Source organism: Opisthorchis viverrini (assembly GCF_000715545.1).
Source record: "Opisthorchis viverrini unplaced genomic scaffold opera_v5_58, whole genome shotgun sequence".
Taxonomy (NCBI): Eukaryota; Metazoa; Platyhelminthes; class Trematoda; order Opisthorchiida; family Opisthorchiidae; genus Opisthorchis; species Opisthorchis viverrini.
This window is the reverse complement of record NW_008751716.1, coordinates 744,969-760,899: the sequence shown is the minus strand read 5'-3', so window position 1 is coordinate 760,899 and position 15,931 is coordinate 744,969. Positions and strand designations below refer to the sequence as shown.

The 15,931-nt window shown below is 43.3% G+C and overlaps 1 protein-coding gene across 1 annotated transcript; it reads left to right on the top strand.

Annotated features, from left to right (window-relative positions):
* Positions 1 to 342: 342 nt before the first annotated feature.
* On the top strand, positions 343 to 1,908 carry T265_03916 (hypothetical protein; the record flags this gene model as incomplete). The annotated part of the gene is made up of 2 exons (XM_009168517.1): positions 343 to 1,430; positions 1,713 to 1,908. The coding sequence occupies 2 exons, from the start codon at positions 343 to 345 to the stop codon at positions 1,906 to 1,908; spliced, it is 1,284 nt and encodes a 427-aa protein (XP_009166781.1).
* Positions 1,909 to 15,931: the final 14,023 nt, after the last annotated feature.

Here is a 15,931-nt window from a genome sequence, read left to right as displayed (position 1 = left end):
GTAGATTTCTCGTAACACGTTTGTTTACCAATCCTTGGTCAGGATGGAAACCTTGCTTTGCTGATTGGTCCGACACTGGCAGCCAACGGTGAACGAGACAGCGTTGGATTGTTGTAGACAGCGAATACTAGACCCGACCAGATTTTCGAACTTCGCGATGCTTTCAGCAACAAATATTCAAACAGCGTGAAAACATGCGACAAGGAATGTTTCTGGACTTTCATTTCTCTTTATGGATCATGTGGGTTCCTGCGCTGTTTTTGAAGGAAGTGGTACAGTATGACTTGTGTAATGTATGTGCCTTTTCATGCACGTAATGTTGCGTTGATAATAGAAGGAGAAATGAAGTCTGACTCTGTGTGGCATCGAATCAAACTAGGAGTTAAGAGCTACTGGCACCGACTGCAATTTGGGGGAAACAAACTAACCGGGTGCCCAGACATCAGGGATGTAAAAGTACGTAAAGATGAATCAGTTGTGGATATGGATGGTTCAGAACTTGCAAGCTCATCGATTTGCTTGTTAAGCCTGGATACATCTACACATAAGCACCGAAAGCCCTGGATTACTTGGGCACCCATCAGTGGCTGCAGCTGGAACTGCTCACGGCGACGTCCACCGCAGCTTCGAATGCCGAAAGTGGCTAATCGGTTTGGAAAAGAAGCTGAAGGATTTGTGATCAAGAAACGAGTTATACGATGCAAAATTGTAACTGCCTCATGTACAAACCAGCAAGCGGAACGGAGATCAGTTAACCGTCAGAAAAAATCCAAGCAAGCTACCAGAATTTTTCCTTCATCCTCCTCCTCCTCCTCTAACGGTTCACGTAAAGGTTATTTTCCTCAGTCTCTTTATTGCCTGACCGCCTACCACTTTTGCTGGCACGAATTCGCCTTTCTTGTTGATGCTGGATTCGATCTGAATCGGCCACAATATCTGCACTGTGAGAGCACTGATTCTGGTTCCTTCGTCTTTCGTTTTATCTCAGTATTAGACCTATTTTTGTATGTTGTTGAAAAATGCCATCTTTTGATCTCCAAAGGGCTTCCTCCAGCAGATAGTGTTGAAAATATTATGTTTGACATGCGAATGCTTAACAACCGATGTGCATCTGGAACAGTGATGTTCCCGCGATTGCTATCGGCGCTTCTGAGCAAAGGTGCAGACGTTCGTGTGACGTCAACAACAAGCGACGAAAATGTTGTCGGAGGGTTACCCACAAGTCGCATACGCAGTTTGTCGACGATAGCGGCAATGGAACTTTCATGTGTGCACAAAGCAAACACTCCGGTTGTTCACAACCCTATTGACGCAGCCGGAATCATTCGTCAGCTGATCAAATCAGGCCTTCAACCGGACAGTATAACAGCTGATTTGGTGGGTAGTCAGCTCCCGACACAAGACAACCTTTATGAGAAACTCTTGTGTAGGTTGGCTTGCTGGAACGAGTCCTGCATTGATTCATATCACTCACTTGGACCAAGCCTACAATCGTACGTGATCTTGCTGTTAAATATAATCTACTCTGGGCTTTTTGTATCATTCCATGGAGTGTCTTTGGACAAAATTCACCCCGAACAGTACGAAAAAGGTGATAAGACCAATTCCCTCGTTTTGGTGTATCATTCCGCCTTTCTCCAACTGACACACTACAGCCCTCAGAGTTTGTTTCTACTGGCCCGGCGTTCCTTTCGGCAGCTTCTGGGGACCAGGTGGTTCCAGGAGTGCTTAGATCAGGACATTCGTAAAGCGGAAGATGCAAATGTTGGCCGCTCTCTCCATCCGCACATCGAAGCCCGCCAGCAGATATGTCAGCGATTACCTGAAAATCTACGTCGCAGTGTGGCCTATTTGGAGGCAAGTGATGTGAGTCAGGAACTCGAATTCATTGCTAATATTCGTTGGTGATTTTACTTTTGTTTAATTTTGTGCTGACAAACTACCGTTGTTATTATACAATACTGATTTCTGAAGTTGAGCGAATTTTCTGGAAATAAAAATGACTTAACCGGGGGAGGAGAATCACATCGTTGGGAAGTGATGGGGGGGGGGTGGAATGTAAGAGAAATAATTTCCCAAAAGGCAAACAATAACGTTTTTAGATATGGAGATCTGATACTGTGATGTAAAAGCTTCCCAAAAGCTTTCCGTGAGTAAATGCCAGTCACGATATACGCCCTGAGTTGCGCCTTGTGTACGGAACTCAGAAGGTATATCTTTTCATCCTACAAGAAGTGAGCATCTCCTTTGGCGGTGAACAACTCAAGATAGGTTCCTGAAAAATATTATACTCTAGGGTCGTAAACTCTATCGTTCTTCAGCTGAACTGCGCAATGATAAAAGATTGACTATCAGGGAGGTCAGATTCCTGAAAGTAACCTCAGAACGCCCGGAACCTACTGAGACCCGAAAAGCCCACCAAAATCTCATTAGGAAAGCCGCTAAGCACCAAGGTCAGTCAATCATTCAATCAATTCAGCAAAAGCGGATGAGTGTTCAGCCACAGCACAGAAGCACGACTGAATGTGCTCTTTAACTTTAAATGGCACTGTAACTTTTGCACTCGAACGCACTAGGTTGTTGCAATAACGCTGTTGTGTTCCTTGTCGGTGAGTTCTTTTCTGGCACTAAGTACTGGAGTGTGAACAGCAGTTAGATATAGAATGAACGTACAACTGAAACACAACCTCCAGGTCTCCCGAAGCCTTTCCATATTCCGTCACTCAAAGCACGTTAAAGGGTCACAAATTGACTCAGTTGTCTGCATTTCAAACAAATAAATCTGAGTAGCTAGAAACAATCCAAAGGCAGTTGGTCATTCAGATGCGCTCCATTATATATGACATTCCGCTTTGGAATCATCGAGCTCAGTAGTCAGGCTTGTGGATCAGCACTGAAGTGAGAGCCGCGGTACAAAGAACACCTCCATACTGTTCAATCTAATTTGTTCTGCATCGAACGCAGTTTGACAAAACATTCAGTTGAAAAAGTTTTAGCTAGAGCCGTAGCGGTGAGATTCAAAGTTCTCCAACGTTTGTACTAAGTGAGGAACATGCAGTTGTCCGAGTGCTTTACAGTGCACGTTCCTCTTTGGTGTAAGTAGGATTTATCCGTATAGAGCCAAAAATGCTAATACGGAACGGCGGACCGGCCAACTTGCGGAGGTGTCTCCTTCCTGGCTACTTGACTTCACATCTGCTACGTTGGAGTGGAAAAACTGTAAGCAACCAGTAAACGCCTTAGCTAGTTCGGACCGGGGGGACGAAGTGTTTGTAGGGGAGGTTCAAGGTGATGATAGTACTATGAGCCTTGCACCTGGTATCAGTTTGTGTTCAAGTCCGTACTCACGAGTGTCCTTCTCAACAGATCCACAAATAGGAAGAGCCGGTAACCCATATTGATGGGCAGAGCATAAAATGTATAAAGTTGGTTGTCTCAGTAAACACAGTTTTCTGATAAAAACCAATGCAGCAATTAGCTGCATTACAAGTCGTATTTCCGAAACCTCCTAATATTTGAGAAAATATATTTATTCTAGACAGCCCAATTGTTTTTAAAGAATTAAGCAGCTTAACTTTGTGTTCATCTTAGTTGTACGGGAGCTCTGTCGAGTAGGTTAATGAACGTAAACTTACGAACAGGTGTAAATGTCGAAATCACAAATCTTAAGGCTTAGGTGAGACTTCAGTGCACAGGAATACGTATACTTTGAGGCAAAGATTACGTAATCAGAAACTTCAGTTGTAGTATAAAGGAAATCGTCAGCGTGCGTCACTATCTCAAAGAAGAAACAATGCGAAGTGCGTAACAGGAAATGTTAAGATTGCGTTATTATTCTTGCGAAGGAATTCTAGAGAATAATATGTAAAAAAAGGAACCGCAACAGACCTCAAAGAACACCTAAATGTCTTTGAATGTTGGTGGTATCTTCAAGTACGGAGTCACTTCACCCACCACGGTATTTGTAATTTCAGTTGGAAACTTATTGAACATGACGACTTCCTCGCTCGAAATAAATAAGAATATTGTTGCCGAACGTGAACTAAAACACAGAAGACCTCTCTAAGATTCCAGGCTAACTCTTTATTTTTGTTTATTGCTGTAATTAATGGCGAACGGCTTCCAGATCCAACTGAGTTAGCGGAAGTTCGGAAGTCCCCCCGTGGATGCATTCAATGAAACCGAGTGGTGCACTACATACGATCGACAAGCTCCGTTTTAGGGCGATTTACTGAAATATGTTGCCTCGGTGGGTAATGAAATGTTTGCAACAAAATCGCTAAGCGAATACCTCAATCATCAACAGTTTTGCCTGACGTAGTGCCTATTAGAGCTTGGTAATTCGGGCACCCATTCACATGTGGTTTTCAAGCTTCCCGCCAAATAAACGGGATTCATGGAATTCATTTGTCGCTCTTCAGGATTCACGGAATCACCAATTACTGGCATAACAATAAAATCATTACCGGTTATTAACAAACAAGTTAGTCAGGTAACAGGTCGCATAAAGTAACTTGCGAGTTGAGCAGTTCTTCATCGAACATAAAGACTGAAAAAAGATTAAGCAGAATGCCGTAAAAATCTATTCTGCAATATTTTCTGGCACAGTCGAATGTTTCTTTTTAAATGTTTTTGTGTTTAAAAATGACAACAGACGTGAGCGAACAGTGGAAAATCAGAAACCTTACGGTGCTCATGGTATACCCATTGGCACGAAACCGAGAGCGGAACTAGTCAGGATGGCTGGCTCGAACGTGGTCAAGTGTGAAACCGTTTTCGACTGACTGATCGCTGAGAATCACTCAGATCAGGTCATTGGGTTGATTATGAATGACATTATTTTTTAGGGTATCTGTCCAAGTTATTTTATGTCATCTGACTAAGCTGATTTTGGAGTTTTTAAATATTAACATAGAATTCGACTAACCTTTGTGTTGCTTGTGAGAAAGCAAGCAAACAAACCCGGATAGTTGTCGTTCACATCATTAAATGGTTTCTTTAAATTTCAGGTGCAGAAGTAGTGACATTAGTGAAATCAAACGAGCTGCTTTATGCATTGTTCAGTGATTGATGCTTGTAACGATGACAGACAAGTCGAGTAGTTCAGCATCAAAAGCTTCCTGTTCGAGTGCAGATAAGGCGGAACACGTGCGTCCAAAGAACAAGGGATTGACAGCTCTACATTCACCGAATCACATTGTGTTAGTGTCCGTCACGAAGAGACTGGACCTTGTAGTGATGTGAAGGTTTGTGTACCCCAGTGACTCGTTAATCTAAACTGGGGGTGCCTGCACAACAGTCACATTCCAGGTTGGTCCATGCTCAGAGGTCTGATGAACACAGTCTCCTGGTCCCTCAGGGTTGGGAATTGGACCATATGTGGCGATATGTTCACTAAAAATGATAATGCACTTGCATTCCCCAACAAACACCGCTGTCTTGCGCTCAGGCTTTTGAGCCAAAGGCCTTGGTTGAGGGCCTCAATCTTGTCCAGGCTAGAGCACTCTGGCAGTATCCCTTCCCATGTACAACCATGAATGGTACATCAGCGAAGTATCAGTGTTAAACACTGATGTCACGCTGTCCATGATGATGATGCTGACGAGTGTGTCAGTGTGACGTGTAGGAAGGTTTGCCAAAGCAGGACAAAACAGAAAAATAAGTACATAATGGATCAGGTAAAGACGTAGACACCACAGAGCGAGAAAAGTAAGGCCACTTTCGGATGGAAACCCTGCCGTCCTGTGTCAACAACAGCGGCGAGTATGCACCCGTGTTAATGGACGCCATTTTGGTGTACAGGGAAAGGCGAGGACTCTTAGCAAACGTGTTTATCTTTGGTCAAATCGCTCATGTAGCATGAACTTGAATGTCTTACCGAGTGTCACTTCTATTGTCAATAGCATAACCGGTCACACCCGCAGCCTCACGAATTCTCGGTCTGATAGTAGAGTAGCCATACCGGCCAAAAAGACCTTAAGATGTTGACTGAAGTGTTTTTGCCGGTACAATTCTACTTTTTACGAGCAGAATCGTAGAACTGTGGATAAAATGTGATACAACTATTGTTCCTGACCAAAAACTATCTCAAGAAAAGCATAATTCAAGGCACAATATTATGTACCCGGAGACAGTTTCCGTATACTATCGGAGAGATAGCGATGCCAGTTTTTGTGACATCAGTGCCCTCTGAGAGTTTCGAGTTTGCCGCCTGAAAATTGATCTAATTTCAAGCACATCATGAATGTTCACTTGAAAGTCTGTGGTAGATGTTAGTCGGTTGACTTGCGGTTGCTACTCACCACGCCTTTGGAAGTCCAAATAGATTGAAATAACTATTAACTCTTTATATATATATATATATATATATATATATTGTGACAAGCATGCGCAACCAACACGTCTGTTGCTAGTTTTGTCCACAGGACGAACAATCAGATGCTCTATTTCAGTGACTACACAGTGAGGACATGCAAGAAAGTGATCACCCAACAATGGGACAGGCATTCTTAACGAACATCAAGTTGGGTAGATGTATTCTGTCTGTCTGTCTCATTAGCATGGAATGGCCAAAACAAGTCGGCGGGTGCCGATCAAAAGGTCTGTGCAGGATTGCACAGGACAGTAACACTCGTTATACGTGGACTCGTAACTATCCCATGAACACCGGATCGTTGACATTCAGACCCACACACACCTGAACCTCCGTATCACCACCAGCCGGGGCGCCAACTTATTACCAAGTGGGACCGTGCTGTATGGTCATAGTGATTACGCACAGCTGACCGTCGAACGCGCAATAAAGGACCGGGTGAGGAAATCGATTCATGTTTTTGGCAGCGTGGGGAGTTTGTGAAGTCAGCCTATACCGAAAAGTCGAGAAGAACCGTAATGACTAAAGAGTTGGTATCACCGCATCTTGTCTGAATGCGAATTAGTCGGATTGCTGATCAGCCACTCCTAACCGAAAGGTTTATTCTTCAAAAACCAGCCGGGATTTTAAGTTCCACTCACCTTAGAGATTCATGAGATACGTACTGATGATGGTTCCCAATGAGGATGGTTCCTTGGCTTTTTAGCATAGATCGACCTTGGTGGAACTTCACCTTCCACCAACTAAGGTAGAGTTATACTCAGTGCAAAGCAGCAAAGCAGTGTCCACAAATAGATCTACCATTAAATTTGCACCCAGAGGAACCGAAAGCGTTTCCCCTCAAAATCACTCCACACATTCAACCAAACATCATTCTGAAATAGGACCGAACAACCACGCTATTTTGAACGATCACACTGAGCAGGCATTCATTCCTGTTGTAAAACCGAGGAACTTAGTCCGGATTCCGTTCCCTTGCTCAGTGTGCATGTTTTGGTTCATTATCCTCTTACCCATAGCATGTTTCTTCTTCGTTCTGCTGATGCTTCGCGATTCTGCCTGGATATTTGTGAAGTTCAGTCCATGGATGCTGGATCCCTGGGTTATAATATAAAGGCCTTTCTTATTGGAGGTGAAACTCCCTTATGGAGGCCACCAAAATCAAGTGTGCTGTCCAGCAAGTGAACTTGTTTTACATTCTTACATTTGTTTGGCAGCAAAGCCCGTCAAGAACTGCGGAATGCATATAAGCAGCTGTATGACAATATGATGAATTCATGTTGGAATAAGGTGGGCTCTGATGAGCTCAATGACACTGTTTCACTGTTTCCGACAAGCACGCAAAACTTGACATCATTATGTTTGGTGAAGGAATGAATGTGGCTCATACATTGTGTCACCTCCGCTGATTAAGGAAAGCCAGTGTCTCTTCTAAAGAGAACTTCTAAAAGAGACGGCTGAAGAGCAGCAAGAATAACATAAGTGCCAAAGAACTGAAGGACTGAACGTGCGTGCCTAATGTGTATTCGTGGAGCTGCCAGAAAAACCGCTGCAATATTGAATATTCCTCACCGTACTACCCGATTCAGTTTAGCTAAGAACAGTAGCGCTCATCCTCGAACAGAATCAAGAACCCAGTATAGACGGCTGATTTACTGCCTGAAAGAGAGGCTGGGGTTAAACATTTGCTGTTCCTTGCTTTTGGAAATGCCAACAGATAGAATGTTGGGAGAAAATGGCAGGGAAATGTCCAGAAAACGTTGGACATAGTTTTTGAATCGTGTCTGAGCCATTCATTTCAAGACTATTGAACTACATATACATGATGGTCAAGTTTATTTCCTCTAACCAACACACGCTAGTCGATGTAAATGTTTGATTTTTCGCTCTTTCTCCACATTCTTCCTATATGAAACCCCCTCTATGAGTCTCTGTTCTGGTGTAAGCGCACCGGTGACATTGTGACTGAGTGCGACCATTTTGTTTCTGAAACTTACGTAAATTCGCAGTATAAACTTGGTCAACTGATACGATGGTCGCATTAGCGTTTGTTCCTTCTCAGTGCCCTCGATTTCACTCGCTTCCGGTGTGCGATAGCAAGAAACATGTTCGCCAAAACTCTGCGTGTGAAATAAGTGGGCATTGTTGAATCCAGTAGTCTAAGCTAGAATTTAAAGACTATCTGCCCTTAAAAGCCAAGTTGCTGTCACATATTCTATTCCGTTTGCGCGTTTCCTACTCAATTCCTTTCTAAACAGGATTAAACCAAACCATATCTACAAAATACGCATTTAGATGCAGTAGGATTGCCAGGATGATCGTGGCTAATTACTGACTTGGCTTTTCCAGAATTTTCAGATGGAAATCAGCGGAATTTCCGACGGACTTTCTATTTGGTCCTATCCGTTCTCATTCTAAACAGTTATCAGCCAGAATGAACTGTCACTCACTCGCAATCCACATTAACTTACTATATTCAATATTATTTGGATGTCCACTTCAGCGGATGATCGTTTTGTTTACCTGAAATCCATTCATGAATTCCTTTTCCCTTATTTGTCTCATCGGTTTACCTATCGGCAGGGTGCAAACACTCAATAGAAAAAGGAAAACTGCTTGAAAGTAGTATGTAGAAAAAATTAGTCGTTTCAATACAGCTTCGAAACTAGCATGATTTGTCTTTCAGATTTGTAAGGAGGAGTCAGGCAGTGGAGACCTATGACAGTTGCAGGGCTAGCTACTCGAACCGCCAATACTCCACAAGGTCTCGGATGGGTTTGTCTTTACGCTTTACTTTTGGGACCGGCCCACAAATCCAGCCAAGCAGCAGCGCTTCGGTCTTCTTTTCAAGGTAGTTACTTGTGCTAACGAACGATATGGAGCACAAAATCCATGTTTTTATCGTTTGAATTCAAGGTGTTGTCAGAGAAACCGACAAAGTTATGAAGATACGATGGAAGCTCTATGGTAGCTAGGGCCGCCGTACGCTTAGCAGATGACCACGGTGCTGACGTGAAACCTGGTTTAAGGTTACCCAGGCTGTACTTTACAGATTATATTTTTGTGGTAAACTAAGCTCGGGCAGACACAAGGGCCAGAAACTAAAGCAATGTTGTTGAACTTTGTGGTGACGTTTAGTGATCATGCTAAATGACTGATCTGGATTTGGGAATCCACAGACTGTCTGTTCGGATTTCTTAAAATTACCCAGAAGACCGGTCACCAGGCAGAGTGTCGTGGATTCAAGTGGAATGGACACGTATGTGGACGTTTCTGAAACGTTTGATACTTTGGCGGTTGAAATCACTATGCAAACTGCGAGCCACTTTATGATTTGACGGAGATTATGCACAGTACCCAGTTTGCCGATGTTCCCTCCAAATTGGCGCGCGAAATTCGGGTGATACTTTTCACTGCTAGAATCCCAAACGCCTCACGTGAGGCGCACCAACGAAGGCAAGTGTAGTTCATACGATCCAATATGTTGGTTTTTGCGTGGGTGTAGTGGACATGGAATAAATAGATTGTTCATCCGAATGTGACCAAGACACCGAGGCAGCTAGTGTGGACGACCGTTAATGAAGGGAGATAGAGAACAAATTCAAGAGCCTGATAGGCATAGGTAAGTGGGCTCAAAATCCCACCTTCCAAAGCAAACACATACTATCGGTAGTTAGAAAAACTGTCTATCATAACGATTGTTTCAGATTAGCCAGGAATGCAGCAATGGACCAAGAGCAGCATTTCTATCAGCTAAACGTGCTTCGACAGAATCACACTCATGGGCAGTTTACTGATCTTGAACTTTGCTTTACAGTCATCTTACAATGCTGACACTAGCTCTGATTAACCACACAAGTTAAAAGCAAGATGCTGCTAGTTTTGTAAATAGCACAAATAAATGAATGATGAAGTTCACTGCAACCTTTGAAGGTACGGAACTAGCTGATTCCGCATTGTGCGGTAAGTAAGTTCCGAATCCGTTCTGAAGTAGAGATAACCAAAAACCGACGCAGCACGCTCAGTTTGATGCATTGCACCTGCCCGTCGATAGCGGTATTAAACAACGTTCTGCACAACAAATGGGGACCGCCAAGTGCGTCTTAACTCTTTGTGCCCGAAGATATGTTGGAGACGGATTCAAATCTTTGTAGACAACCATTCTTCCGGATGGCGTTCCGGCCGATTATGAGTACTTAGATTATACTCTACTTCCCCGTTTTCAGTCGATTATCCGGAAAGAATGTTAGACTTTGCTAGATGAGCTCTGAAATTGTACTGCGACACTGAATGTCTTGTACTCTGACCTCCTCCATAAAAGACTGCTTGTGACTGTCCACAAGACCCCCTAATTTGAAAGCGTGTGCGCGCGTGCCCAATGGAATATTGACGAATGATAAGACAAGCACCAAATATTTCAAGGAGGGTGAATGTACCCAACAGTCACTGTTCCTGTAGTGATGCTTCAAACTCTAAGTCCTCGTTTCTCATAGCATCCTCTTGAGCCATTGTTCTAAGGAGGAACAATTCTGAATCTGCCGGTTAGGAACCATGGTCGCATATAATGGTCTAAAAGAAGTTCACGTGATACGACTAAGACCGGCTATATTGTCTTCTGGGAGTTGGCACCGCCTGGAAGTGCTTGCTCACTTGCATGGCCTCTCTTGGAGGTGCGACGCTTGGAGTTGGAGTTATAGCAAAAGGGCAAGTGCGCATCGTGGCGTGATATACACTGCTGGTGTTCTCTAATAAGAGCAAAAGTTGAGACCGATGCTTTCCCTTCTTGGTAGTGACGATTTACAAGAATCGTATCCGGACAGGAAGAAAGCGACAGTCATGGGAACTTCAGTTTCTCTACATTTGGACAACTGGTTCAGAACACAAAAGGGCGTGTTTACACCTCCATTGTGAATTAGCCCGAATGGCCTGGATGGTGCTTGTGTTGAACAGCTCGAACGATGATTAACTGAAAAAGGTATTTTGTCGGGAAAGAGGCCGCTGGCTTCTAGGGTCTGAATGATGTTTCTGAGTGCCTACAAACCAGGTCTGAGAGTGGCTATCAACGCCTCTTCAGCCAGCTTTTATCCATACAACTAATGATGTGTCAAACAGGGGTCCAGTAGGTCACTCAATGGCATAAAAAATGAACAATCCGAGGAAAACCAGTTCTTTGACGATCTAGCAAAAGCTTCACTGTATTGCTGAAGATCTGTGAACTTAAGAGTACCCGAACACAAACAGCGGGGATAAATTGTGGTGTACGGTGGCATGGCAACTGTGATTTATACCGCCAACACATTCATTTTCCAAGCTAACCTACAGGTCATGTGATAAGGGTATAGGGGTTTTCCATTTCCTCTCCTGCCAACATTCGATGGGTCTGTTAATGCGCACTTTGCACCTCCTATTATTTGGATTTCCCCCAGCAGCAAACGCTATTGTTCTACCATAAAGTAGTATTTGATGACAGTGGACGTTATTAAACCTCCAGACTAACTAACGTGACCCAGATGAATTGTTTTGTGTAGCGCCTAATAGCTTCTCAACGTGTGATGTCGTGCAATGTTGGTCTGAACCATGTTGGATTTAATTTCCCACCTACATGTAACTAGGGGAGAATGATGGTGCACCATTAGCCACGTTGTACGCTTTAGTGTACAAGATGCCATCGTTTTACCTTCTCCCAGTTATCCAATTATTCGAAAAGGAACAGTGGTGAAAAATGCTTGGGACCGATTGAGTAGTCATCGTTTCAGAAAGGTTTGGCAAACCATTGGTGGATTTAGTGCTGGACATTGTTTCACTTTTGACACAAAAGCTTCGTCAGGTCGAGTGAGTAAGCAGATAGGTTGATTGGGTTTTAAGACAGTCAGGGAACCAATTCCTATGGCTGGAAGAGCATGCAATAGACACCGGACACAAGATAGATTTGGAAAATGTGGGCGTTCTAAGACGAGGATTGAGATTCACACCACAGTGACTTGTGAGCGAGGCGCTGGAAATCGCCAAGCCTCCCAGCGCCAATGGAATAGAGGGCGTGTGGAGAGCAGTTTTAGATCAGCCGACATGATACGAGGCGGTGTGCAGTGAGCAGCAAAATGGTCTGCGTCTAAAAGTACGAAATCCAAGCAGAGTAAGATCCAATTAAATACCCCACTTCCAACCCCAAACAAAATGGCCCGGAACACCTCGACGAACACAGGCGAACAAAATCCGTGAAAGACACTCAAGAGGAGTATTCCATTGGTGTGCCCTGCTCAGAAGAAGCAAGGCCACAAAATTCGGTCTCAACATGAACCAATCTATCTGACCAATCTATCGTGAATTTTAGTCATCCCCACTAAACAACAAACTGGAACGTCAGACTTACACCCAGCGGTGATCAAGTCGGCCTGTCATAAGAAATCTCACGGAATGGTTCCCTGGCTGCCTTAAAACTCAGTCAAACTACTTACTTGCTCACTTAGCCTGACGAACTTTTTGTGTCAAATACAATAAACCCACCGATGGTTTGTCAAACCTTTCTGGAACAGTGGTGAATTTCGATAGGGCTGTTACCAAACATTCTTTCTACATAGGTTAATGGTATAGAAGGACAAATGCGATCACTCGGTTCACCGCGAGCAATAATATTTTATATAACTCAGAAATATATACCAGACAAAAAATATTCCTCACGGTTGCCAGTTATTCTTCAAAAGTGCACGACCAGTCTTGTCGTGATTTGGATTCTTCAACTTGGCGCGAACACCAAATTTCCCCCAGTCAACCTTATGGTTTACTTGTACCCATATTGTTTGTGATTCGCAAACTACATTCGTTTGTGAGTCCGTGGTACTTCGCGTCACTTAATTATAATGCGATATCATATGAATGTCATATGTCATATGAACTAAATTATAGGGCAACCTTGTTCATTAGTAAACTCTTTTGAAGACTGATGTCGCAGTTGAGAGATTCGCTCAACTTCATTTGTTTCTCCCCTGTCAAAATCAAATGAGTGTGCAAGTGAACATACTTCGAAAATTGCGTACGAGTGAGTTCAAATAAAACGAAATTTTGAATGGAAAAAGATTCGGGAGTTGTGCCCACTTTAGGAGCAAAAAGGACAAAATCTGTCGTGAGCTGTCAAACAGCTTTCATTAACCTAATGAGCGGTTTCCTTCCAAGAAGGCATGTAGCAATATCTCGAGTACTGTACTAAATAAAAAATGGGGTGTCTTGTGCAGCATCTTGGTTATCCAGTCTTGTATATGATTTCATCGTTCGTTGGTAGGGCCGATGTTCCTCTGAGGTTTTCGATCCGTGATGGTTCTATGCTCCGAAGCTAAGAAAATACCGTTCTTGATATGAAAATTCGGATACATTTACGGTATATGGCCATGATTGGTGATGAAATTTTTCACGACTGAAGAAGAAGAAGGCCAATTTCGGTCCTGATTACTAGACTGCCTACCTGAATTCCCTTTGGGATTGCCAGCCAGTTTCCTAGTATGCAGAACGTCATACCAAACGTAACCATTAGACAAACTGAACACCTGAATTTCCGCATTTCTTCCTACGCTTCATTCAAGAATTCATCTCTCCATCAGAGACATGCGAAGGAAACAAGGGCCATCTTAGAATGTCACATAGCTTTACTTAAACTGGCGTGCTTCTCCATTCGAATATAATCGCTCTTCATCCAAGGGCTTTGTCGTATCGTCCCTAGTAGGTAGATTGACGTGAGCTTCACGCACGTTATTCTGCGAAGGGATCTCTTCAGTCCTGCTAAACTTTCCAGCTGACTTGGACGCTATTTAAATTTGTTCGCTTTGGATAACCTTCTGTGACTTGTATGGTTTCATAACATCTCGCGTCTACATTCTAATCTTTGGATCACAAGCTTTACTATTCACCGATGGATAAAGGTTGCAGTTGTTCCTGAGAAGACAGCATTGACTCACTGACTACCTCTCGGAATTTGTGATCCTCCAACACATTCATATTTGGTGGACCAAGTGGATATAATTTGCGCATCACCTTAGGCACTGAACAATTTAGAAAGCAACGGCAAAATGTGGGTGACAAGTCCAAAAGGCCGATTGAAGTCAGTGGAATCCAGTTCTATTAGAGGGGGGGACGGGTCTCGTAGGAATGGGAAGATGAACAACAAGTCCGAAATTCCGGACAATAAAAATGTTCCCCAAAACCTCGTCTTCTTTCCAAGCAATAGAACAATCATTATGTTCTACACAAGCCTCAGGTTACGTTATGTAAGGATACTACCAAACAAGAGAATCGCTTAAATTATTTTGAAGCGATTTTACTGGATGAACCTAAGAGGAGTCATTCTGATCAAAAGTGTGTTCATAACCCCCAGCATATTCCTCCATCTCTGAAGTACACAGCTGCACACTCCGATCTGTGAGGTTTTCGTTTATTGCACTTATTGTAAATTACCGTGTCTATTTTTCAGTGACCACAACTTTCAGATACGTTTGTAACTTGATCCATGCTCCACCCACTTCTGTTTTGGAATTTAGGTCCTGTTCATCCTCATTATATTATACCATTTGCATATTTACGAATTTGCACTCGACTGATTAGTATTTTCCCGTTTGTCTGCCAGTCTGACTTTTGGTATACATATATTCCGTTATTCATCAGATTCATTTTTCATCAGTGTGACGTTTGACGACTGATACACCTGGACTATAAATATCGGTCTCTCTTATCACTCAGACAAGAAAAGTCACATCAACCAAGAATAATCCTGTCATGTCGGGTTGAAAAAAGCCTATTTTCAGATATCATCTGAGCGTTCCAACATTGGGAAGCAATCTAGGACTCCAGAAAATGATTTATTGGAGACTGGGCGAAGTGTTATGAGGACCACCGTGTTTGATTTTTATCCCTCCGTCGTGGTAAATTCACAACCACGTGAAATAGACACAGCAAAGGAAGTAAAAGAGAACCGCTGTTCATGGGCATCTCGACCCATCCGGACAGTATTAACGCTGCCAAGAGTACCCGCGAAAAAACGCAGGAGCCCAACCGAAAATGGTTTGGGATTTCGTAGCAAAGAGTTGTCATGGTGTCTCAGCTCAACAGATGGGGAAATGCAGAGTGCAAACGAGTGAATATGCGTACACTGTAATCGATGGCTTAGTGAGCAACAGCTGCGAGAATAAATCCAACAACGAAGCGAAACGCGGCATCTAACGACCGAGAAACGAAAACGTCATTAGTGGTTACTAGGTGGATGAATACTCCGTTTTTTTAGCCGGACAAAAACGAGCAACTGATCTGCCAGTTAGTCTCTCCCACACAGTCTTGACAGTGACGCGCATTCTTCGCGATTAGTTTTAACTGAGTCCGAAATCAAGGTGAACTGTTATCTAAGAAACTAACAACTCTGGACATCATGAAACTTAATCGTCATTCACTTTTGGAAGATATAGGATGAAAATACTCTGAATATCGTGAAATACGCAACTGCTTGTTGCTGACATGAAGCCGGAACGCCAGACTCGGATAACAGCGAGTGACGAACGTGTTTATATCACGTGTCTTCCC